Genomic DNA, 27,031 nt, shown 5'->3' with positions numbered 1-27,031 from the left:
CGCCTGTGATTGAATGACGACCTCTGACCTCCAGCCGGGGCCTCTGAGTCAGGCCCTGCGAACACGCCCTCGACTCTGGACAATGCTAACGCCATTAATTATCCTGCCTCACGTCAAAAAAAATCATCCTCGGGAGGAAGAAACCGAACCGCAGAGCGACGGACTGACGGCTGCGAGCGGGGGAGGGGGGAACACAAACAAATAAGAAATCAAAGATAATCCTGAAGATTTTTCAAATGAGAAAAGCTCGTAAATAACTCTGGCTATTTTTGTCATTAAAGACTAGAACAAGATAAAATTTATTGATTAGAAAAGAAAACATTTCAATTCCTGGAAAGCAGCATTAAGTGTTTCCAAGTCTTCCAGGTGTTTCCAGGACTCCCCCCTCCTCTGACCTGCTTTCAAACTTAAACAGCTGTCACAGCCGATGATTAATGCATCGAAGCAGAGAGCGCTCAGAGGGGCTGCAAAGTGACGGATCACAAAATTAATCCGGCCATATTTCACCCACGAGACCGCGACAGAGTCGCTTTGGTTTAAACCGACGCTCACAAACAAGGCGCGATCGTAGCTCCGCCCGGCCGCCGTCACAAATCAACCCTCCGCATCGGAACCAGCAGTCGAACAACACAGAATCAGGAGGCCGATGCCTGATGTCTGCTCAGAGGAAAACCTCCATTAATCTGCTCAGAAGTCAGAGCGATGACGTTCCTCATACCTGCAGAGAAGGTTTTAGTTTTAAGGAGTTTTCCACCGCAATGCAAAAAAACAGAATATAAAAAAAAAAAAAAAAACTCCACCAAATGCCAGAATTTGTGTGTTTGAAAGCGAGACTAAATGAATGTTCCCCGAGTTCTTCCAAGGTTGTCATTTTTCATGCTAATGCAATGCAGGAGCAGCCCGAGAGCGGCAGCGCTAACGTCACAGAGCCATCTGAGTTTCATGCTTCTGAACTGCTCACTGCGCCGTACAGGAGCTGCGACTGCTACTGTAATGAGAGTACTTTCTCCAGGAAAGCTTTAGGAGCTGATTACTATCAAGAACTCGGTTACTCACTAAACATCCAGTTTATATAGCGATTTTAAATAGATTATAATGTTTGTCACTTTACACTTCACTCTCAAAAGTCAATATTACCATGAGTACCATATTATAATACAGTCTACATGTTGTGTTGATTCCTTTTGTAATAAGATTAATGTGGTGTGTGATGAGTTTTCTCAGAAAAGCTTCAGTCCTCACTGCTGCCCGTTTCTCCTGTTTCTGTCCCACTGTTCTCCAGGAAAACACTCCGAATGAAATAAATGATGCAGGGCAATCACGGTGAAGAGGGAACAGACTGTACACCGCAGAGACGTGTCCAATGATGGGAAAAATGATGAAGGGGATGACGAGCAGAGATCGTTCGACACACCCACGGTGTGCCCGAAAACACAAACATCGTGAGGGGAAGTCTGTCAGCTGCATCGAGTCATCATCAGTGGTACAGTCTGGAAATGACTTAAATTTTGAGAGAATATCAGCTAAGTTTAGTCATCTCAAAGACGACCGTGTGTTGGGCCGCACGATGCATTATTTTGTGTTTTTGTTTCGGGATCATACGTTAGCATTTTGAAAAACTCTTTACTACTAGCGTGGTGCACATGCAGTGACTCAGTGTTTCAGAAAAGTCGGATTTTCCCATTTCCACAGAGGTGGAGTTGGACAGTTTTTCAAAAAGTTGCATTTTCCCCCATTTCCACTGAGATGAAGTCAGAGTGTTTTCAAAAAGTTCCACCTTGGGAGCCAAAAGTTTTCAGTGTTCACTGGAAATCACTAAGAGTTTCTTAGCCAACGATAACTGCAAGAATTGAACAACTGAAAAGTAAATTTCCACATGGCAGACTAAATACTGAAAGTGGAAGACAGTTGGACGGCTTACCAACTCGAACCCTACACCGCCATCAAGTGATTCCCTCGATCCGCCCCTGCACCTGACGTGAGCTCTGCCATTCTGCTTTTCAGTTTCGTTCTGGTCGAACCCTCGATGCAACAACAGCTTCATGCTTTCCCTCCGAATGCTGTTTGAAAGTGAAACATGACTTCAAGTTCATCTCACAGAAAGAAAATCAACATTTTGCTTCACCGGGAGCCAATAAAAGACTCGGTTTTCAAAGCACGCGCTCCGGCACGAGGGTCTTCGTAGACGGTTAAAAACGGGGATAAATCCGTCGCTGTGTGCCGCGGATGATAAGAGGTATTAGTCGCAGGAGACGCCGGCGGCCTGGAACGCCTGCTCCTCTAATTGAGTTTCAAGAGTCTTCACGGACGGAGGGAAAGACAAATGTGCTCGGGCCATCATTCTTTTAGCAGACGCAGAGAGGCAGTAATAGCCGGAGGAAACAAAACCGCTGGAATTACAGGGATTCAAGAGCTCCTCATAAAAACACTGACACAAACCAGGAGGGTTCCCCGCTGCCAAAGAACCGCCCGTCAATCACCGGGAAGAGTCGCACATGCCGGCATCTGGAGAGGCGACTCCAGAAGCATGAAATATCTGAGTCCCCACTGTAAAATCTTGGATTCCTAATCATTATTATCTACTATATCACACCGGATCGACGGATGTTTTCGAGGAAATAAGAGAGGAGCACCAGAAAATGCAGGACCTGGAAAATCAAACCCAATCCGCTCCTGTTTTCTCAGAAAAGCATTTTTATGTGCACATCTGTTTGGTTGTGAGACTGCTCAGAAAAAAGACCTTCTGCACATTTAGATAATGTTTTCAGGCACATAAGAATGCTGCACACAAGAATCCAACACGGAAATGTTGAGCGGATACACAGTCTTCTGCAAAAAAAATGAGGACATCACAGATAAAGTGAAGGGTTTCTTTACTAAAAATCAATTTTTGTTACGCTGACTGTGGAAATTTATGACTAATGATCCAGTATAATGATTTGTATCATTTAGATTAATGAAAACTAGACTTGCGTTCTTGCTTTTGCTCCAATGATCTAGATGTTAGCTGAAGTTACATCAGTAAGTGGGAGGAAGATGTGCTATAAACTAGATGTCAGCATCTGTCACACCGTTATTAATCTCATCATTGGACTCACTTATAGGCCGTTCATGCCAGAAGTCCTGGTGCTTGAGTGATGCTTGATTTCATGCTGCAGTGTTTTGAAGAAAGTATATTAAAAGTTGCACAACCAATATGATGAGGGACGAGCTGCAGTTAACGTGAAGAGAAAATAATTCAGGAGAATCTTCACGTCATGTGGTCGTGACAGTCAGCCAAATAGAAGAGTGTTGAAGAAGTCCAACTGCATTTATCCATCCGTCTTCCACACTACATTATCCTGGAGGGGGCCCGGCGGGGGGGGGGGGGGGGGGGGGGGGGGGGGGGGGGGGGGGGGGGGGGGGGGGGGGGGGGGGGGGGGGGGGGGGGGGGGGGGGGGGGGGTGGGGGGGGGGGGGGTGGAGAAGAAGATCCCAGCTGACTCATCCACATGGACACGTCTGCAGTCCATCACAGAGAAGACATCCACACACTCACATTCACACCCAAGAGGCATCCAGAGTCCCCACTATCACCTCACATATGGACGTGAGTGAACAGAGGATCAGCGCACACACACAGGAGAACATGCACACTCCACACCGCAGCCAAAGGCTGTGGACAGCGATGGACGCCCAAAGAAAGGCTTTGTGCTTTCAACTGAACTCACTGCCGTGTAAATGGGCCCTTAGCGTGGTCGAGGTTAAATCAGAGCGAAGTGTTCTTACTCAGCAGGAGTCGGTTCATCATCTGCAAATTCCATCCTAAATGATAGATCTCCCGCCCAGGACCGCCGACAACAAACATCCTCCGAGATCTGGCCGAAGCTCACGGTCAAAGAAAGAAAACAGCCACTGAGCGTTTACCTACATGTGTGTTTTCCCATCACTTTTCATGCGGATTTCATTCTCCTTGTTGGTCCATTACTGGAAATAAAAAAAAAAAAAAAAAAAAAAAAAAACCCACTGCCGGTTAGCCAACCTGTGGCAGAGTTATGAGAAGCTCTCCCTGCTGATTCAGCACTCCCCTCTGATAACAGCCCGACTCATCGAGTGACACGGGGAGAAGAAGAGGGAGAAGATTTATCTGGTGGAGAGAAGTGTCTCGCAGCGGAGGAAGAAGTTGGACCGGAGTGTTTAGAAACTACCTAAATCCCCCCTGGGGAGGTCAGATGAAACTCTGCTTACGTCACGTTTACTTCAAACACAGAATTGATTTGACACGATCCAGCTGGTATTCATATCAAGTGCTTAACTAACCAAGTCATCACTTCACATCTCCAAACTCGGAGAACCGCAGATTCATTTCTACTGTTCAGCATCGTTTGAGTCTCCGAATTCAATGTAGCATATGTAGAATAACTTTCACTGAGAGAAACCTGAAGCTCGGTCCTTGTCCAGGACACTTCGGCACAGGAGCAGGTCCAATCGAGGATTGAATCTGGTTATGAATGTGAACAGGCCGGCCTGGACGTCCATGAGAGTGAAAACAAACACTGATTACATTTCAAGTCCCTGATTCATCTTGTCCCTCGCTGACGCAACAGCATTCACAAGCGAAAACGTTCAGGGTGTCTGTTTACACGACGACGGTGCTCGGAGCCACTGAAACCACAACTTTCTGAAAACGCTTTGAGTCAGTCTCCATGGAAACGGAACAACGCAACTCTTTAAAAATACATGAACTCTAAGCTCCCAGAGGAGAGACAGATACTGGGTATAGAGCTAAGTCTCATTATATCACAGTGTTTCAAGTGAAAACATCGATTTTCATCCATTTAATTTCAAAAAAGTTTCATATTTACATGGTAACGATTTGACTACAGTCGGCCTGTCTGGCCGCAAGTGGTGCTGTCGGTTGTTTTGGCAGAAAAAAAACACAAACAAACAGAACAACACGCAACAATAGTGAGTACACTGATGTTCTTACTGACAGATGACAAAAGTATCATGAAAACAAACCTCCAGATGCTAATTTTTGTATTCACACATGAATTAGGTTTGCAAACACCAATTCGTTGTGGAAAAGTCTTGAAAAACGTCCGGAATCAACTTGAAGTTCGTCTGTTGTATCAATTTCATCTCTGATACCTCAACGAACAGGAGTGCAAGTCTGAGGAGCTCAATTCAGGCAGATCGTTCAAAACGCTGCTGAAAAAACAACGAACTGGTACTCAGAGTAAACAGACATTCGTATAAGTTGGATTGCTATTCCAGGTGACTCTCATCTCTAAATCCACCAGGTCCCAGGAGAACATGGACTGAGACATGATGCTCTGGAGGAAAACTTTGTTGTTATTGTCCATCTAGTCGTGCATGTACAGTAGCAGCATCTCGGAAAACATCCTTTCCTCCATTTCTACGGAGTTGGAGTGTTTTCAAAAAGTTGCTTTTCCACTGTTGTGTAAACACACCCCAAATCACGAAAGTTTTCTTGCATTGCCCAAACAGAGCCTCAATGATTGCGAACTTGAGGCAGAAAACTTGATTTGCATCTGTATCTAACAAATGAGCCCTCAGATTCATTTCTCGATGTATAATTTCATCACACAGAAACTTTTAACTAATGAAAAAAAACCTATCATTTGTTTTTTTTCCCCCCAAATGGTGGAAAGTTAATTTTGAAGTTCCAGTTCGTCCTCCACATCAATCAACTCAGCGCTCCTCCAGAGCAGAAATATATTTCCCCCGAGCCCCCTCACCCGGCAGCTCGTGGTTCATCCCGGGTATCTGGAGCGCGCGGGGTTTTAGCTTAGGTCTACGTGACCTGGAGGAAGCCTCCACTCTTGTCAGCGTGACTTTAAATTCTTTCTACGCTGAAAATGATCCGCCGCTCCTCCACTGACATCCCTCTCTATCTGCAGAGAGAGCATCCGGCCACGCGGAGTGTTTCCTGAGTTAAGGGGGGCGATCAGCCATGCTTCCCGATCGCGGTCTCAGTGGACGTCGGGGATTTCCACCTGAACGATTATTCAGCACAGTTATTGGAAAACAGAGTTTTGGTCAAAGTAACTTCGATGGATCGTGACTCGATGTGACGTCTTCTATCTAGGAACTGTTTCTTCTATGAGTCGACACAGACGTCTATTCAACATGTTTTGATCGTTGTGACAGAATACAAGTTATCTAGAAGTTGAACACCTTGCTCAGAGGTTCCACAGCAGTGGATTGTTGGCAGTGGGATTTGAACCACCACACTTCTAAATAAAAGCTTCTCAAATTTGCTCATTAATCCTTGTGATTTCAGGTATTTCTGCCAGTGGAGAATGGTAAATAAACTTCACTGATACGGATGATTTTCACCACTTCAGTTCTCAAAGTGCTTTACATTGTTAGTCTGAGTCATGTATTCACACACTCTAACACTAATAGTGACCACTTCCATTCATGATTCTCAGCTTCCACTGGGCTCAGTTTGGGTTCAAACACACGGACAAAGTGGATATGGCATCCAATCATCCGACCAGCACTACCAAACATCTGTTTGACTTCAATCCTTCGTCAGTTTTGGAAATCTTATTTCCAAACAGCATCTTCAAGCAGCAGGATACAGTAACACCGTGAAGACACACCATCACTCATGTTTCTTCACCACTAATACAAATATATAAAATTTGAATAATATAATTTGTTACTCTTGATAACATTTAACAGACATTATTCTCACTGCACTACCATCATCTTAAAATATTTTATTAGGAGCTCTTTACAAGAAAACATTTCAAGTGAAGTGATGCATTGTTTTAACGTTTTCTTTTCAGAAAAGTTCTGCATTTACACAACAAAGTTTGGAAATGATGCACCTGTTCCCACAAACAGCAGAAACACTGGAAATAATACATAATGCACAGTTGTGTTTTACTCCGTTTCTACAGATATGGAGTCAGAGTGCTTTTCAATAACTGTTTTCAGTGACTCTGAGCAATTTTATCATGTAAATGGACCCCAAAAAGGCAAAGAAAGTTTTCCATTTTCTCTCGAAAATGTTTACGTAGCCTAATCATACCAATCTGGATCATTGCTTGGTAGTTGCAGTTCAAGATGAAACCCTTACCTACACTCTAAACAGACATGGCAAACCCAGAAAAGTGAATATCTACACTATTCATGATTTTGCATGCAATGGTCTTTGTGTTGTGGCTTACAATGTGCTTCAGACAAATTTAGACAATGTCACACTTTCGAAGTTAACTCTGAAAGTCAATTATGCAAGAAGTGTAGGTGCAGGAAACTAACTGATATGCAGTTTTAGTGTGAGCTCTGTTGGCTTTTTTGTCTATAAAATAGGGTGAGTTGATGAGAGGAGTTTTAAAAGATTCCATAAAGTGCAGCTTGGGGGAGAATGGGGTGGACATAAGCACCATATGAAGCATTTTCACCCAGAAGATGGAATTTCAAGCCAGGTCAACAGGTTTGTAAGAAAGCAATGTCGTCAAACGCAAACTGCATTTTTTTTCCTGTCTGAGAAGGCTTGGTACGTCACTCGTACAGAAAGCAACCATTGTACGGAGCCTTCTTGTCATTACAGTGTGTGAAGACTTTCCACTGCATTCCGCAGGGTCATTCATCCATCCACTCAACGCAGACAAATAAATCCCGTCGACGTCCTCAAAACGAGGCTCTCTGGAGTAAACTAGATCACATCAGCTGCAGCGGGCCTCCAGGAGTTTGAAAGATGAGTCCGGACTCCAACAACCTTTCCATTATCTTCCACCAAGGTCCACACAAATACCGTCGCGCTCGATAAATTTGAATAAAATCTGACATTAACGTTCGGCGTGTTATCTTTCTATCACCTTTATGTGTGGCGTCTGACAGCCTGCAGAAAGATGGCCGAGGGTCCGTCTGTCCGTCCGTCGGACGGTCCGTCTGAAAGCTGAAGTCCAACCCGTGCGAAGGGAGTGTTTCCCAAGAATGTGACTGGAGGCCGTCTTCCCTTTTCCAGCAGACGGTGTGAGGTCCTCAAGGCCTGGGAGTGGGAGTTCGCTGGAAAGCTAACGTCTTCTTCTGTAGCATCTTTTTTTTTTATTTTTTTTATGGCATTTCTGCTCTTAGTTGACAATTTCCAGACAGTAATAAAGGTTATTTGTGGAACTCTTGTCCAAACGAAGATACAAAGGGCTTTAAACATGACAAACAGACTAACTCACTCAAACCCCCGAATGGAGGAAATGAATGGAATAAAAAAAAAAATAAATAAGAAACTCCTGTGGTTTAAGCAAGGCACTAAAACTGCCAGAGATATGCTAGAGGTTGAATTCCCAACACTATTACGGGTAAATGCTTGTGTTTCAAAGCTCAACTGGGGTTATGCGCTCAAAATCCACGAGAGAGAAACTATTCCAGGTTCGAATGTGTGACCCAGATTTCAGACCCACTGAGTAAAAGGGTAATAACTGCACTGTGAGGGTTGGGGGTTAAATTCCTTCGGAAGTCCACCAAGAACAAGAGCAACATTTATAAGCAACTGTTTGAGTTAAATCTTCAGCTTTAGTGCATAAAGGGGAAAAAAAACATTTTGAATAATAAGTTTAAAGCCCACAAAAGAGAGGGAATTGAGTTTATTCTCTTCAGAAAGGCACTAATATCATATAAAAGGTTACGTTCCCAAGAAAAGGCCCCACCCAACTGCTGATAAGTGCAAACACCTTCTTGGTTAAAGTTTCAAAACCCCGGAAATTAAAGCCTGCATTAAAGGCTTGGAAATACAGAAAGCAATTCAATCCAATTGTACAAAGTGGTGACAATTGCACTGCTAAAGGTTCTGGGTCGAATTCCCACCGCAGTTTACAGAGAAAGAAAATACCCAATCGGGAGCACTTTTCTCCATTTTTCTTGCGGTTAAATTTATTCATATAACAGCACCGAGGTCACGAGCTGGAAAGAATAAGACATCAAACTGGTGAAAACTTGAGCTCCCCTTAGTGAGGTACTAATATTGTGGGAATCAGGGCTTCAACTTGCCATAAAAGTGACCAATACAGTGGCAGCTTTTCAGAGTCAATACTGCTCAGAGCCACTGCTGAAAACCAAACTGTGTGAAAATGGCTCCCCAGATGAAACTTTTTGAAAAGGGACTCTGCCTCCGTGGAAACAGCCAACGGTTGCCTCCAGTCCATTTTCTCCTGGGACGTCTGAGTTTTCCAGTTGAGAAATGTCCCCGATCCGATCAACGTTCAGACAATATTCTCCAGAGAGGCTCAGACACACACGCAGGGTTTTTAACCCATTGTTCATCATATTAACCCCAGTTCAACAAAATTTGGGAGTAATGTCATCGTATTATGTACCGTCCAATCTCCTTCCTCAAGAAAGTTATGTTCCCTGTGGACTAGAAAATGCATTCACCTTGTTCAGGTACACCTGACGTCAGGCTGCAAGCCAGACTTGCGTCACTGGGCTTGATGAGATGGCCGAGAATTTAGCAAGGCACTGCGACCAAAGCAGAGGTTCTGCTGAGGTTCGCTGAATAAAAACAGAAGTCAGATCAGTCGCCAATGTGGAGGAAACAGCTCTCATAACAGCTGTAGCAATGGATTACAGGTACCACACTGACTTAGAGGACTGACACTGGGTTGAGGGTTGTGTGCCCTTGAGCGAAAAAGAAACATAAGAATGTAACTCCTCTTTTAAGTCCCTTCAGAGTGACACAGAGGTAAAAATGTCTATAGCTTCAAATACTTCAGTATCTATTGAGCTGGAACAATCGACGATGCTGCCAGAGGTGGGTGGTTCGAGCCTGAAGAGGCTCTGATTTATCCAATCCTACATGTTAGGTATCCCCTTCAGAGGCTGTTTAGGTTTCAGCTGGAATAAATCAAATGCACCTCCAGTAGTCAGGATATTGAAGCCATATTAGCTGGATAGTTTCTTCAGGACCTGGCCGCTGCCCAGGCGGCCTGACAGATACATGGACCGAAGGTCTGCAGTCGTAAAAACGAGGTCGAGCGCTGCCGAATCCGAAGGGAGGGCGAGCAACGAAGAGGGCAGAGGGATGGAGGTGGAGTAGCGAAATGGTAGAAACTGGCCTGATTTTCAAGATGTGAGAAGTGTAGAACAGTGAAAGTGGAAGAGAGGAAGAAAAAATTAAGACACGACGGAAAGACAAAGAGGGTGAGGAAAGGTAAGAGGTACTCTTCTCTAATGAGTAACGGCACAACAGAAGAGTTTCCTCTTCAGATCAGAAAATTCAAACTGACAGACTGTAAATTCCAACATTACAAACATTAAACTCAATGAGAAGTAGAGAGAGGTGAAAGAGAGAGAAAGAGAGAGAGAGTCGGAGGGCGGAGGAGGGCATCTGGCACTTTTCCAAATGACTTCCAGATTTTGTTTTCGGAGCGGCGACTTCCTACCGTCCTGATTAGCAGCAGATTCATGCAGAGCCGCTGTCTGGAGGGAACCTGCAGCTCCACAAAGTGTGCTCATGTACTCTCACACACAGACACACACACACTCGCACATTTTACAGGATTAAAGGGACACACTGCTGCTTTTATATGTTTTACTCCATTAACCTAAACGTGTACAGTAGCGGGGAAAAAGAACACCTTGTTTTCTGCATGATTTGGTCATAAAACTTAAACTAATCTCTGCCTAAGTCACAAGCACAGACAAACTGAATGAGTTTAACCAAAACCCACAAAACCGCCATTAAACAATCACAGAGCTGAACCTTCAGGCTAGTGACGAGCAAACTGATGAGGGGAGCTAGAAAACCAGACGACTTCTCAGAGAAACAAGCCGTGAGCCAAATGTAAAGCTATTTAGACTCATTAATTAAATGCTCCTACCTCACAAAAAGAGATTTATCGGGACGTCTGATCCAAAACTGTGCATTTACATCAGATTACAAGTCATCATGAAGACTTCAGGTAGTCAGCCAACATTGATTCAGGACAGTAGCAACCGACCCAAGAAGGCATGTCCGGTCAGGCGGACCCAGAAGATAAAACCAAGATGCTCAGTGAGCTAAAGACAAGCTTAAAGCAACAGCTAAAGGCTTAAAGAAATCAATGAAGCAGGTTAATATCTCTGCTCAGGGGCTGGAAGCATTAAACACACGGTAGGTGGCCCACGGTGGATCACCAAAAATGAAGCTACTTCGTTCCAAGAACTTTTCATATTGTCTGCTTGTGGATGGACCCTGACAAATTTCCACAGCGTTTGCCAGCGAAGTCAGCCTCACTCAAAATGTTTCAGGTTGTAGGTAATTCATGGAGAGCCGTGGCACATAATTCATTTTCACTAAGGGGCCACATTAAATAAAAAAAACAAAAAGAACTAGAAATGCTTCGGACAGCCGAGGCTTTCATTCCACTCAAATCTGCTCAAGATGATTTCATCTTTTCTAAATAAAAACCAGTTGCATTAATGAGCAGATCGGTTGTTTTTCATGCATCACGCTGAATGATTTTTGTTTGATTCATAATTTCTAATTGACCACTTACGGTCCGCTCAGGAACCATCAAAGGGCCACATGTGGCCTGCAGGGCTCACGGTGCTCAGGTGTGGCGTAGAAATAACTGACAAAACTATTAGTAATTATATTCCGATATGTTTAGGTTTTTCCTTTGTAGCAGTAGCTGGAATGTGGCTCAAATCACCTTTTCCATGCAGTAAATAAGTGAATTTTGAAGGCTCACAGGATGTTTTACCATATCTGTCACAAAACAGACGGGGTATGGGCCACATGTGACCAGAAAATCAGAAAAGGTCGCTTTTTCCTGCAGCGTGAAAGAGCCTAAAGTATGACTGATACAGTGATTAACAGTAAGGTGAGAATGTGTGTAGAGTCCATACGGTGGCTGACTGGATGTGGTTCACAGCAACGCACAGCCTTCGCATACTGTTTGCATATGAATGGTCTTCAATAACTATTTATATTGGCATGTAGCTCAAGGTTAGTACTTGTCCTTTCTCTAACTCTTCTTTCGAGATGCAGAGATTCATGATTCATGTTTCCAAATTTAACTTCCACCCAAAACGACTCCGTCCAAATGTTGGAAAACTCCCCATAATGAATCCAGCGGTGCGTTTGATGACAACCTCTCAACACAGAAGCATCTGCTGAATGAAGCTGATTTAGAGATTTGTTGCTGGAAAATCGCTTCCAGAACAAAGATCAACACGAGGATGATCATTTCAACGCCTTTAATTATGATTGCATGCAGATATAATAAATGCACCAATATGAGAGGCTTTTCAAACAGCTCCAAACAGGCCGGAAAGTGTTGCCAGCTGAAGACATAACCGAGACGGAAACAAACGATCGAGCCGCATTAAACTAACACCTCATTAACAAGAAAATAAACTACTCAAGAAATACCTTCAGAGAAGGAAATCATTGAGCATTTTAAAGGAGAAGTGTGGTTTAAATCTCTTTTCGTGCCGGTTTGTTGATCCAACACGTTCACTGACCGTAGGAAATAACCGATACTGTGGGACTCGCAGTTCAAAGGACCGTGGATGTAAACCTGAACCTGCTCCTTCAACGGAAAATATAAACTCAGAATTGAAGAAACACGAAATGAAACCATGCGGAGAAATAAACCGGCGGTGCAGCTTTGTTCGGTTAACTCTGACATGATCTACAGTCTGTGAAACAGGAGATCTGATGTGGTTCTACGTGTTTACTGCTTGCATGCTAATGCATGCCGCTCATTTCCCAGCATGCCCGGTGTAAACAGGACACTGCGATCTGCAGAGCTGGAGAGGGACTTTCAGAAATGCACCTTTTTTTTTTTTTGGTTTCTTAATTAGAACCATCGTGTGAGGAACGTTCACCGCCAGGGAGCTGCAGATCATCATGAGGGAGGAATATGGCGGCGAGCCGCCGCTGGTCGGAGGCGCCCCGGGGCGTCCAGCTGCACCGGGAGCAGCAGCTGAAGATTTCCTGAGGATGATCCCTCGTGTCCTTTGGCGCGACCTGCACTTTCTCCAGACTGAATCCCAGAGAAGACCTCTAGGATCAGGCTCGTAGCTCTGGACTCAGAACCTGAAGTGGCCGGCTCTGAGAACGGTGGGATTCCATGCCTTAGAAAAACAACAATGAGGCTTTTCCCCCAGCACCTACTCGACTCGTCTGGCCTCGGTTTTTCATCCTGTAACTAGATACTTTTCTAGTACCTGCTCAGCTGCGGCTCTCAGCGAGCAGAGTCAAGCCGAAAACGTGACGCCTGTAGACGGCCGGCTACTAGACAGGGACGTTACTAGTACCCCTTTCCCACTGGCCAAAAAGCCCGTTTAAACCCGCTAAGTCATGCAGTGGGAAAAGGTTTGACCCGGGATTTCGACCCGGGTCGTTCACCCTGCAATCAACCCGGTAAATTCCCGGGTCAGCTTTCTACCGGCTTTTAGTGGGAGGAACTTACATGATGACGTCGACGCAGCGCGGCTAAATTAGCGCGCTAGTTGTTGTTTCTGGACACAGCGTGAGATTTCCTTCGTCCAGACCCAGAAATGGCAAGATAGCGAGACCAGAGAGCTTCCCCTGATCCGTGGGGAAGAGGAGATTCGTCTACAGGTAACAGGGACTGTTTTCCGCTGCATTGTTTACTTTCGTTTTGCTCCGTCGCGCTGATGATGTCATCAACGTGGGACACGATCAGTGCGGGAAAACGCAGCGATGCGGCTCGCCAGCAGGAGGTGAGACGCGGGTCTGCAGGCGGTGGGAAAGGCGTCTAAAAAGGCGATAGTTAGCGGGTCGCAGACACGGGTCGACCCGCTAGTTGCAGTGGGAAAGGGTATAGATGAGTCAGGACAGCGGCTCATCTTAACAATCAGCCCCGCCATTTTTGAAACACAGGAAGGATCATGATCAGAGATGGACGCACAGAAATCAACCTCGTGGAACATCAGCCAGTGGAAAACCACTGGAACTGAGTCGAGCGGTGCTAAGATATGTAACGCAAAAACACCATAAGTCCACCTGTGAGCTGCAGGACAGGTTATTGACACAGGGACAATTTTGGTGTGGACGCACCATTATTGTTTAGTCTCAGTAAATTTTCTGAATGCCCTACTTTCATGATACATTATCACTGGAGCATCCTTTGTTAGATGTTTCATAAATTTCACCAGATGACTTATTTCCTTCTGGCAAGCGACCCAAATCTGTCCAACGTTTACCGCAGACCAAGATCGCCGATGCTGTGAGTTCAGATGGGAGACATTCGAGGGAGCGTTTCAGTGTTTCATGTCATGTAATTGTTTGTCCACATGTGCGTAAACATCTGTCAGCACACAGGGAGGTGTGTATTGTGTGTGTGTGTGTGTATTTGAAGTTAGTTGAAAACAAGTCGTTGCAGCTTATGGAGGCAGATGGGCCGGTCTGACACACACACACTACACACACACACACACACACACACACACTCTGAGTCATAGCTTTTATATGACGGTTGCCTTGCCAGGTGGTGATGGGAGCTGTTGTCCAAAGTCTGCGAGCAGACAGACAGACAGACAGAGGACGGCGGAGCGGAGTCACATGATCAGCAGCAAAATGAAGGATTCACTCAGGTGTCAGTTTAGAAAAGGAGCCATGAGGATTCAAATCACATGAAACACAACGAATCAGTAAAATGCCAAACTTTACTGCTTTAATATGAATAAGTGCAAAAACATCCTGGATGATGATCTGAAATGATTCTATCAAACTTGATGTCTGTCCATTCGAATGTTCATTCACTCCCATTCTTAGTGTTATTATTCTCAACCATTTGAGTGAATTCATTACAAAAATAACAGCGCCCACTAGTGGTTCTAGACGCTAACTAAGTAGTTTTCTGACATTTCCGAGTAAATGGACATCATTTTCAAAACGTTTCTATATAAAAGCAAAAAACAATGTTTTCACTTGAAACATTAGTAAACAGGGCCAAATATCTTTGGCTTTCCAATCACGAGGGTCTATCCTGCAGGCCGGCTTGGACAAACACACAGAATGGGTCTCGTATTCCCCATCTTCTGTGATTTCAACACAATGAAACAACCTGAAAACCTGACATTTTGTTCACTATCTTCTTCACCTGTTGAAGTTAACTCAACGTCTCAGGAGGATGGAGTAAAATCCATAAGACAAAGTCAAAAAATCCGGTTGAACTCTGAACCAGGTGGAGGTGGAGACACCCGTTAGCCTAATCTGCACCCAATGGAAACCCACATGCGTACACAGGGACATCATGCAAACTCCACATTGAAGGACTCAGATCACATTCGAGCCCCTCGGCTACAACAACAGCCCCGTGGATTCGCTCCGTTTGTGTTTCACACACACTCGCTCAGCAGGCCTGCAGCAGTGTGTTATTGTAACATGCTGAGTTGTGTAATCTGCGAGCAGTGACTAATGTGTTTTCAATCCATATGGAGGGACAGTTTGACGAGTAGCAGTGACACACACACGCGCACTCACACACACACACACACACCATACTTTTTATAGTTTACCCCAAATCGCCCCCACTACATATTTTAGGCTTATATTACTCATTTTTAAAACTTTAAGTGTCCTGGCACATCCTGTCTCTGTCTCTTTGACCTTTTATGTGTCCTGCAGACACAACGTTGCTACAAAAACTGACTGAACAATTATTTGTCGCTAAAGCAGCAGCAGGAGGAGCTGACTGAAGTCAGACTCACCACACTCAAAAGTCTTTTAAATCACAGCGTCAGACTTTAAATCTTCAAAAGGCTTTTAACGGTAGTGATTGTGGGTAATTACTATTTAAAATGTCTCTTCACCACTTCTAGTTAGAAGATGGATTTTTTTTATTTTTAGACTGCTGAGAAAATCAACCAACTGAACGAGAAACTGACTGACTGAGCAGTCAACCGACCGCCGACCAATGGACTAATAAACAAAAAGAAAACCATCAGGAAGCGTCTGTGGAGGAAACCTACCTGTGGGTCACTGAACACCTGCTGGATGCTGTTGATTGGTCCCACAGGAACGCCTGAGCCCTCGAACCTCTTCAGCCAATCAGCCGTCGTCTCCTGCAGGAGCCTAAAAACACCGAACAGGACAAAATGGAACAATCACACCAACCTAATGAGGTTAATGATGCTCACATCTGAACTCACATCACACAGAATGAGTCAGGGTTTGGAGCGAAGGGCAGTGGGTGGACGATAAAGATCCTCCCTCAACAGGTTCTCGAACCTCTAACCCTGCATCTACCATACGAGACAATTCAATGGCTTTTACAGTGTCTCTGCTGAGGGTCTCAAGGAGCCTTAGAGGGTCTCAGCAGGAGAAACCTGAAGGCCAGGAGGGACCTCTTCCCCCAGCATGTTTTTTTTCTTTTTCTAATATTTTTAAAGAATTCTTGTCAAAATGAAAAAAGCGCTGGTTACAACAAATAATGATTTCTTACAAACACATTTTTAGAAGTCAATTCATTGGGCAAATCAGAGTTATAGCAATTGCGAAAACGTTGTAAAAGGCTGGGTTTAAGTGACGGTATTTTAAGGGAAAAGGCATTGCTTTTGTTTTAGAAAAGTTTCACTCGCACACACAAATGTTTTGTTACTGTAACAGTAACTGCAGAAATACTGCAGTTAGATGATGCTGCAGCAGCACATCAGAAAAGTTGCATTTTCTTTTGCTGCATGGAGAGAGAGTTGAAGCGTTTCCAAAAAGTTTAATTTTTTTCTCCAGTTTTGATGGAGATGGACTTGAACTCCTTTTGAAAAGTTGTGTCTCCCCCCATTTCAATATTTACAGAGTCGGAGGGTTTTCAAAAATGTTCATTTTCAGTGGCTCCCTGCACCACCGTCATGCAAACGGACACCAAAAACACAACAAAACATTTTCACTTTACTTAAAACTGTTGTGTAAACGGGACCTCGGACTGCAGCCAACTAGATATTTCAGATTGTTCATGGATTCCAAAGGTAGCTGAGGATAATATGAAGGCTGAACGCCTTTCTCACATTACAAATGCTGCTAGCTCTTCTCTCTCCTGTCAGTGACTGATTGTAATCATCACAATAGTTTCAATCAATCAGCAGGTCTGAACCACGCTGAGCTGCAGCGATGTGTGTGTTTTCTGCACAATGTGAGTTTATTTATCCAGCTGTGCCAAAACGTGCACATCAAGTGAAGCGAAAGAGAGTTCGTCAGAAACGCTCGCTGAATAAAGTTGCTCGCAGAATGTTTGCAGGTTCAAATCCCTGCCAGCAGCTGCCAGAGTGCCACTGAGCTGTGTGCCGACGTGTGTGTCGGTACCTTTGTGAGAGTGTGTGCAGCAGCTGTTTGCGGTTCTCCACCCTCAACTTGTTGGTTTTGTACTTTGGTTCCTGTGTGAGCTCCAGAAGGTCCACAACCTGGAAACACACAAGCAGAGGAGTGTTTATATCAGGATATAACAAACAAATAAACACATTGTTTATGTCGGGGGTATAACAAAAAAGACATTAGTGTTTATGTCTGGATATATCAAACAAAACTTGATACAAAACAAACATACTTTAGGTATGCACACAAAACAACACAAAGACACACTGAATATCAAAATATCTAAAACAGACATGCCAAGAGTGTACACACAGGAAACACAAGGCATGAATGCAAAAACAAAACAAAAGACAATCATAATAAATACATAAAAACAAACAAAAATGTACCAAAGAAAACACAAAAACTGAAATGGAAACAAAGACATGCAAAACAAACACAAAGAAAAAATGTTAAAACAAACAGAAGATGTAAAAGTAGTAAGCAAAAAGAAAGGAGAATAGAAACAAAATACACAAAATCAAGCAAAGCGTGCCAATCCGTCTTCTGAACAAACACACAACAGAACATCTGAACAACACTAAAACATAAGGAAACAAACAAAAACAATCAGAACATAACAATTATAACAAATATTAATATAAAATAAAAAAATGGAAATTTAAATTTTAAATGAAGATAAGAATACTAGAAAAAGACACCTGACAGAAACAACAAAGTAAAATACAACAAACAAAATAACCCTACACACACACACACACACACACACACACACACACACACACAGTTTTTATTGGGTCCAGAGGAAACCAAAGTCACACATCGAAAACACAAAAACTCGACAGATCAAATCCATGCGACAGGAATCCCGTCTCACCTCGCAGGCTTTCACAAACTGCTTATCGTTTCCGCCCCGATGACGATGTACCCGTCTTTGGTTCTGAAGGCCTGAAACAGAAACACGCTTTCGTTCAAACTAATGACGTTATCACAAAAATACTAAAGACTTGAAAAAACATGTAAAAACGGCCTGTTTACTGATGAGAGTCGGAGACGAAGAAGCCATAAAATCTAAACCGTCCTTTGAGCAAATGAAGCATCTTCATGACTTAATGAAGAGAGAAGTTGGAGAAGTCTGTTTATCTGGAAATGAGAGATTTTCACTGCTCTCAGGTTTTGCCGGTGCCCTTTCGGTTTCCGTCCAGAGCTCACAGGTCAGACGTTACGTCGACTTCGGAGGTTAGAACCCGTTTTCCTGAAGCGGATCCCTCCCAGCAGGTAGATATGAAATTCACTCTAATTAAAGAGGAGGTTTGGGGCATCGGGGGTGAGGTGATGGAGGCTCGGATGAGTTTTAAAAAAAGTTTAATAAGCTGAAGCATGCCGGAGGAAACCTGTTTGAAAGGCCAGCTGGTGGAGGTTCCTCCTCCTCCTCCTCTTTCCTCCCCTCCAGCCATCCCCCCACCCCTTCTTTACTTTCTCCCCCTCCTTTTCCTCTCTCACAAACGCCTGTAATAAAAACTCCTCGCCACATGAAAGCGGGACAAGAGACTGCTGTCATACATCACGGCGCACTCTCCCACATCCCGCTGCGGCGGCGGCGTGTCCTCAGACCGCTAACCCTTCAGTCACACCGCTCCGGGCGCTCCGCCGCCACCGCCGCCGCCGCCGCCGCCTCGCTTTCATCCCCGGCCTCGGGGGAGCCGAGGGGAGCGCGGTCCACGGGGACTGCGCCGGGACGTTCACCCGCAAAAAGCGCCTCGGCTGGGGGGGGGCCGGGCCTCCTGCCCCCTGCTGGCTGTGGAGCACCTCCAACACCACCACAGAACAACATGTTTCAGGCGTCGGACGCGCCGATGCTCCGCGGCCCTCTCTTTCTGGATTTCATTTTCTGGTCGGTTGTGCAGAAACACCGAGATGACCGGACGAAGACAGTCAACCATCCGGCCCCAGAAGGTGGTGGAGACGAAAAACAGCAAGAAAGAGAGGAGAAACGTCTTCCGACACACAACTCACTCGACCTGGTTCAACTGCACTGAGAGGCTTCTTCCCGGACCGGATGAGGACTGGGTTTAGACTAGTCTTCTTCAAGTTTTGGACTGCTTTCAGACACATCAGACCATGTCCACCATTTTATTTGGGCCAGATTGGAGCCTTTTGCGTGCCAGGTCAGGCCCATGGGCCATATGTTTAACACCTATATAGTGTGACCAAAAACAAAGGCTTGCTAAAAGTGACAAAAAAATCTGAAATCTCACAATGCTGTATCTTTTTTTTTAATCAATTACAACAAAAATCATTGATTAATCCTTGATTGTGTTGCTCTCACTGTGGAGGCAGCAGAACGTCCTCACACACACACACACACACACACACACACTGAAGGCCGTTCGTCCACCAGGGGAAAATAAACGACTGTATTGTCTCAATGAGGAGCGCACGGCGGCATTACCAGCATGTGTTCAGCATCTGCAGGAAAACACCCAAGCTGCAGCTGAAATGAAACGATGAAAAGATTACAAGGCCTCTTAACCCAGAGAGACCCGGGGCGAGCGCCGTGTCCGTCCGTCTGTCTGGGAATCACTTGTGAGCGCCTCCGAGTTTCACCTCGCCTGACACGTAATTCCGCAGGTCACCGTGCAATTAGAAGCACACCGAACTTCAAAAAAACAAATGATATAATCCTGATTACATGTTTTGTTATTTCGGTACCGGACTTTGAACTGTACATGTGTCAGTAAAGCTCCGAACGGATTAAAGCCCAGTTTTAAACATTGGAGCACATTGTTGGAACAGGTTCACGAATCTGCGTCTGTTTGACTGGAGCTTTTAATCCCGGCCATCTTTTGATCCTGTTTCATTTCATTAATGCACTGCTTTGTTGCTCTGATTCCGCTGCTTTAGATGAAAGACATACACACACGGTCAGCTGCGTTATTATAACCACCTGCCTCTGAAGGTGAGCTCTGGTTTCTGGGACCAAGATGTTCACAGCAGCTGAAATCCTCACGCTCCTCCGTTTTTCTGCTCCTCACATAAAGAAGTCTGTCACGAACACCCAAGAGACGAACTCTGACCATCCTCATCAGCCTGTTGAGCTCGTAACATGATGGTTGAGAAGTTGTAATTACAGCTGCTGTGGATGCAGGATAACTTCTCACGTTGGTCAGGAGAACTGAATTACTTCGGGATCAACGAGGAGCTCCTGCTCCAGAAAACAGGAGTTTCATGGATCGGTGGTTTTCAGGACAACTTGTCTTAACGCTGAAGCTAACAGTCAAATGTTGTCAGTGTATTCTGCATTTTTTTCTTATTAATAACTTAGCAAAAATCAGTCTCCTGTGAGAAAACATATTTAACAAAAGGTAGGTTGAAATAAAGCGACTTCCGTGTAGACAGGAAGAGAGAAAACTTATGAACAATTCAGTGAATTCAAACTTGAGTAATGGGATCATTGGTGAAAGAAAAAAAACAAAACATTGAGATGAAAAGAGATTTTTTTTCTTTTAATACAGAACTTTATTAGTCTGTTTAGATTAAAATACATTTCCTAACCTTTTTCTTAATAGAAAATAATTTCAAAATAACTGAAATAAAATCATTGATTATTTCTGGTAAACACAATCCTGTATTTTATTTCTTATTTCCACCAACTTTACTTTCTTTGTAAAAAGAAAAAAAACTTGAAAATTTGTCTTTTCTTAAGAAAAAGCAAATAAATTAACTGATTTTGAAAACAAATCTCACATAAAGTAAACTACGAGAAAAACCTCTTCACAAACAACCGAAGGCTAAAAGTAATGTTTGAGATTGTTTTGTTCTTGCGTCGTTTCCGACCTCAGAAAGACAAATGCTGAAAAGGGAGAAATGACTCCATCGGTAAAAAACTGTTGGATCTGCATTCTGGCCTTCTGAGTGTGTTGAACAGGCAGATATATTCGACTCTCTCTGCTTCTAAAGACAAATCAATGGCGGCTCACAGTTTTTCCAGCTTTTCACATGATGTGCAGCAATCTGGGCAAATTATCTGCCGAGCATCTGTTTTCAACAAACCCAGCCTGGTGCTGGTCGCTCAGACTGGGAAGTATTTCTCCAGTGTGGCTTCCAGAACTTTACAGGCTCTTTTTTTTCAAGAACATTAAGTAATGAGACTGGTCGGTAGTTTCCACAGTGTTGAGGGTAAACGGTGAACGGTCGCTTGCCTGTGTGAATGGCGTCCTGATGAAGAGCCTGAAATTCCATGGGGAAATGTTTGACTCATTCTTTAATTAAAATCTGACAAAAAGCCATTATTCTCTGGAGTGTTAACATAAAACAACTGCATTTTTCACCTTTTCCCCAAAAAAATACCTTCTTCTTCAGCTAAAGAAAAGAAGAAAAGCTCTTTTTTTCCTTTTGGCTTTCCCCGAGCTGTATATAAATCTTGTTATCTTGTCATACTGGTTTTCATCTTCTTATCAAAAATAGAAGGAATGATATTGCGAATGAGTTTAACCCTCTGAGCTCAGACCTTACCGTTCGCCTTGTGTGTAACACTTTGATTTGTACAATGGAAATGTGGGTTGCTTTTCTTTGCAAGACGTTCATTTAACATTTCAGTTCATCTTTATCCCAAATGCCTTGCTTCACATGTTCGGACACAGGTTTTAAGACACGGGATGCTAATGCTACGCCACTTTAGATAGAGTGTAAGAAGTGTCTCAGTTCAGTATTAAAGAGGAAAATATCTTCGAAGCAGTGAAACAGTGAAGACCGAGTGAAGCTGTGACCGTCAGGCAGCATCCGGCGAGCAGAGACCAGGACGTCACGGTGCAGTTAACACAACATGCAGCCAGTACTTTAGCAATTTGTTTCCACTTATCTTGGACGTTTTTGAGCTTTTCTAGTCGGAGGATTGAAAAATGAGATAGTCTCCTTTTTTCTTTTCTTTTTTTTTTCCCTCCACAAACCAAATATAGATTTCAGGCCAACAAATCATCGGCTTCTCCGAGGCTTTGAAGTCGGAGCGTCGTCCTGTTTCCATTTTTGCGGTGAGTTGATTACAGTTGTGCCGCTATCTGAACATCAGTAATAAACCTATGAAGCGCGGCGGAGATTTATGTAATAAATACTGCTTTATTTTCTGTTTGGACGCTTTGAAGCCTGCAGACGGCTGTAAGCGCCCGGCGTCCCGTTTCTTCCCCGGGAGGCTCAAACACGACTTTATTCCCTCGCCTCAGACGCGTCTGCAGGTTCTCGATCCCAGCTCGGCTTTTTTCACCTCATGTGTCTCTTCTTTGACACGGTGGATGTCTTGGGTTGTTTTTTTTTTTTTGGAAGGAACTGTGAATTGACCCGTCTCAGAAATCGAATGTGAGTGAACTTGAGGGACGGCGGCGGGGACGGATGACTTCTTCGGCTTTAATATCTTCCTCAAAAGCCGGCAAACCGCAACACCAATAATTCTGTTGTTTCGACTGTCATGATCTGCGGCGATGCTGCCTTTCATCTCCGGTGGCGCCCCAAGGGGGGAGGGAGAAAGCGCGGCATTGTGGGTAAAGAGGTTCACACGAGGATTAGATCTGAGAGGGGAAGACGGCGACCACAAGAATGGAGCCGCCGCCGCCGTCGCCGGGCGGAAGGAGGGAAGCATCGGGAGGAGCTGACAGTTTATCTGTGTGTGTATGTTTAACGCACACATGCGAGTTATGAAGCGACACAACGGCTCGGTAACATCTCCCCCCGGCTCAGAGGCTAATGCGAAACACACACCTCAAACACGGCTTTCAATGTACAACAAAGACTACAGGATGCTGGACGCTCCCCACTTCTGACCGACCTCTACTCAAAATAGCAAGAAAACTAAATCATAATTGATTAAACTGAGAGAGTTTGATGCATTCTAGAAATATCCTCTCAAAAAAAAGAAAAAACTTTAGTACAGCAGCAGGGTCGGCATTTAGAAGAACACTCTGGAGATAAAGAGAGTTTCAGTGAAATGTTTCTCGTTCTCGATTAAAGCCAGACTTCAGCGGCTCCAAAGTTCAGGTTCTTCTCAAGCAGATGGAGATTTTCAGCAGATGGTAGTTCTGGACGACAGACAAGTCGCTCGTCTCGAAACGGTGAAACCAAGTTCAACACCCGGACTATTTCGAGAAAGAAGGTCTGGCAGTGAAAACTGAAATCTTTTGTCGTGTACTGTGGGTCCGTTGACACGAAAACAGTGATTGGAGCCACTTGAAAACTCAACTTCCTGAAAGCAGCACCTGGAGCTTTGGGAAAATGATCCAACTCTGGGAAAATGCTTTTTATTCTGAACTGAAAATGGTGAGGACTTCTGCTTCAGCAGGTGTGACTGAGAATAACGAACCGTCGGGTTCATTGAAGCCATCAGGAGCTGAAATCCCAGGAAAAAAGTACTGACGCAAGATCAACAGAGTAAAAGCACGTTAAACATCTTTGATAAGAGACTTCAGCAGCTCGCAAAGAACTGGAAGTGTACGCTCTATAAGCAGATCACAGGGTGAATTCATGAAGTCACCTCCACACAGGAGACGCTGCAACACTAAACCGCTGGAAGAGACTGACACTAATGGCCTCTGACTGTTTAGAAACTGTGTCACTGAATCGCTTCTCTGAAAACCTGACGCCAGATTTGAGAATAGAAACCTTCTCCAGCTCTCAAATGACTCTAGAATGGGATTTCTTCGTAAACCTTTGCAACCATGTATTTTCTGCATTTCCAAAAACGATTTTGAGAACTTGCTGACATGAAAAAAACTCATAAACCAGCACTGAGACAGGCATTTGGGGAAGTTAGTAAAATGTTGGCAGATTTTGATGCCTTCATTTCGGGAAAACTCAAAAAAGGTTGGAATCCAGCTGCAACCTTCAGTGAGGTACAAAGTGTGTGGATATTTTGCATGTGAGGCATTCAGGAAATACAATGTTTGCACAATTTACATTTCTCACGTGAAGCGTTCAGGGACCAACAGATACATTTATCTGTAGTCTGCAAAAACATAACGTGGTGATCTGAAAGTCAGAGCTTGCAGTTTGGTTTTCTACTGAGTCTGGTTCTGCAGAAAGTCTCCTCCTCTGAGTCTGGTTCTGCAGGTTTCCTCTTGTTAAAAGTTAGTTTTCCTTCCTTTCCTTGCTTTTTCATGTGGAATTGTTGGATTTTTCTTAGTAAAAATACCTTGATAGGACCGGATTGTATTTGACACTAAATCAATAAAAACTTTGAGAATGGCAGTTCAGTGAATGTGAGGCTCTATTAGACATCTTCCTGCGCAGCATTTAAGGCGACATGTTCAGATTGTAGAAACCTTGTACAGACGCTCACACTTAAAGGTTTAATTTGAATTGTTGGAGGATGAATCAACTTCCATCTATAAAGTTATGCTAGAACAACGTCCCCCTGACCCCCGGGTTACTGCAGTGGTTTTCAGAACCACTGCTGTGCGTCCTACACCTTGAGGTTCTCTAGTTTCTGACGGAGAGACGGGGGGGTTGGGGTGTTACCTGGTACGGTACGATGCTTCCGTGGGCCGTCCCCCAGCGTCTCGCCTCTTTCCCGGCAATCAGATAGTTTGCAGCGATGTGGCTGATGCAGGAAACCTGAGCGGGAGAAGCAGACGGGAGGTGTTACATCTGAGCTGTCATCGGCCTCATTGCTGCGCGCCGCCGATGGAGGCCGGCGCTCGCCCGGCGCTCGCCCGGCGCACCGTCCTGAAGGAAAACCACATCTCTGCTCTCCTTCCCCTCCACTCTGGAAAACACCTTCAGTTCACTACCAGAAGATCAGCCGCGGTCGGAATTCCACGACTCTTTGGGCCAAGCAGCGTTGCTCCCAGACTACCGCCACGCTCCCGTTTTACCCAACGGTCAGTCAAGCCTCACCGAATCTGTCCGTCTCCACCTCGGCGGCTTTTCCCAGCTCTTTAACGCCTCCGACGCCCCGCTGCCGCCGGCTGAAAGCGGACACGGGACATCCTGCCACGGCCGCCACAGTCATCACCGAGCTACTCCCCTCACGTAGAGAAAACCGCAGGAAGATCAACACAGAGCTGCAGCCGCCGAAGGATCGAGTGAAGGCTTCATCAGACGGAGCCGGGAGCTGAGCAGGTGTCTGGTTGACATCTGACAAAACATCCTCGGCGTCCTTTTAGGCAGGCTGTACAGTAACGGCACTCTGTTACAGTATTCCATTTTGGCTTTTCCTCCCGACATGTGAAGACAAACGTCTGCACGTTCTCCTCCTTACATTCTTCAAATTGTTTTAATCTCTATGAGGAGGATCACATCTGCCGACAGTCCGTCATGCTGGAGTCTAAGACTGATGAAGTTCCATTAATGGGTTATCAGTGGCCGAATGCCAGGACTTCCTGTTCTAACGATAACAATCCCTCCAAAGGAAACCTCTTAAGAAGCATTGCATTTGACTTCAAGTCAAGCTAGATTTTACCTTTTTTAATCTAGAAAATACTTGAAGCGATGAATCAAATGATGAAATATGTTGATTAGGTAAAACTTGTGTGTGTAGACATGACTCCCGTCTCCTTCTGTCACGCTAACTGAGCTAACTGTTGACATGAGGTCATTTCTGCCAGACAAGAAGAGAACATTTAGATTATAGAACATCTTCCTCCCACAGTGAAATCTACAGTCATCCTCTCACAGCGCACATAACTTCCAACATAACACATGAAAAATGTAGTAATAAAAACTTTTGGGATCTTTAGGCCTGAGTGTGTGCTCCAAGCTGGTGAAAGAAGCAGCTTTACCTCATGTTAAGCTGGAATTCTTGGCTGAATGTTGGAATTCCTGCATTTTCCCAAATGAAAGAAACCGTCCATATGATACCGTGGCGCAGTGTTTCCCGATCTCGCTCCACGAGGACCGCCGAGGTGCATGTTGCAGAAACCTATCAGCTCCACCACACCTGACTCACAGGAAGGGCTCGTGGTCAGGCCTCTGCAGGGCCTGATGAAACAGCACTTATCTGGGTCAGTTACGCTGGAGCAGAGAGACATCTGCACGACCTTTACACTGAAAGCTGCATCACTTTTGCATTTTTTGCTTCAGAAACATTCCAAGTTCACAGAAATATACAACACTGTGGTTTGGATGCACGGCCACAAGGAGGCGCTGTGTTTTCATAATAGTACAGAGAAGAGTGGGACGTTAATTTTTTCTGAAATTCCGCATCGCAATGCAACTTTTGAACTTGTTTTCTCAAAAAGTGGAACCTCTTGAAAACCCTCCAACTGTCTCCGTGGAAACGGGGCAAAATTCAACTGGCACTGCACGTGCACACCACAGCCATAGTGAACAGTCCTTCACAGTCACCTTGGCCTGTTCCACTTGAGCTTACTTCTTCTGTAAATCATCTTTATTACATTTACATTACATTGAGCTTTCACATCAGAATTATTCGTTTGAACAAGTTTTACAGTTCTCTTATCTCCTAAACCCTTTATCGCTTCAGGATAAAAGACATCGCTCAGACTTCAAGCTTTTAAATGTTATCTTTGATTAAAAAAATCCTTCTGAATATGTGGTCTTTGCCTCGCCGTAGGAATGTTGTTAAATGTCAGAATCCTGCAGCGTTTTCCGAGGCGGCGTCTCAGGAAACAGAGAGCGACAGAGGGGAAACGTGTGATTAGAAGGAGCGGCGGAACGTCAGCGGAGGTCGTAACACTCTGAAAGCATGTTGACGCGAAGGAAAAAAGACTCGGCCAGGTCCTCAGATGGGTGGCGCCGTCACTCAACGCTC

The 27,031-nt window shown here is 44.6% G+C and overlaps 1 protein-coding gene across 1 annotated transcript in view; it reads right to left on the bottom strand.

The window, feature by feature from the left end:
• sugct (succinyl-CoA:glutarate-CoA transferase) overlaps positions 1 to 27,031 on the bottom strand; it is a 66,195-nt gene that overhangs the window by 27,231 nt on the left and 11,933 nt on the right. The window contains 5 exon segments of the mRNA XM_030100045.1: positions 15,939 to 16,041; positions 17,266 to 17,363; positions 18,152 to 18,189; positions 18,192 to 18,222; positions 24,778 to 24,873. Of these exon segments, the coding sequence (XP_029955905.1) occupies positions 15,939 to 16,041; positions 17,266 to 17,363; positions 18,152 to 18,189; positions 18,192 to 18,222; positions 24,778 to 24,873 (366 nt within the window).

This window comes from Salarias fasciatus, chromosome 9 (genome assembly GCF_902148845.1).
Source record: "Salarias fasciatus chromosome 9, fSalaFa1.1, whole genome shotgun sequence".
Classification (NCBI taxonomy): Eukaryota; Metazoa; Chordata; class Actinopteri; order Blenniiformes; family Blenniidae; genus Salarias; species Salarias fasciatus.
Note: the sequence above shows the minus strand (reverse complement) of the source record. Positions and strands in the feature narration are given on the sequence as shown.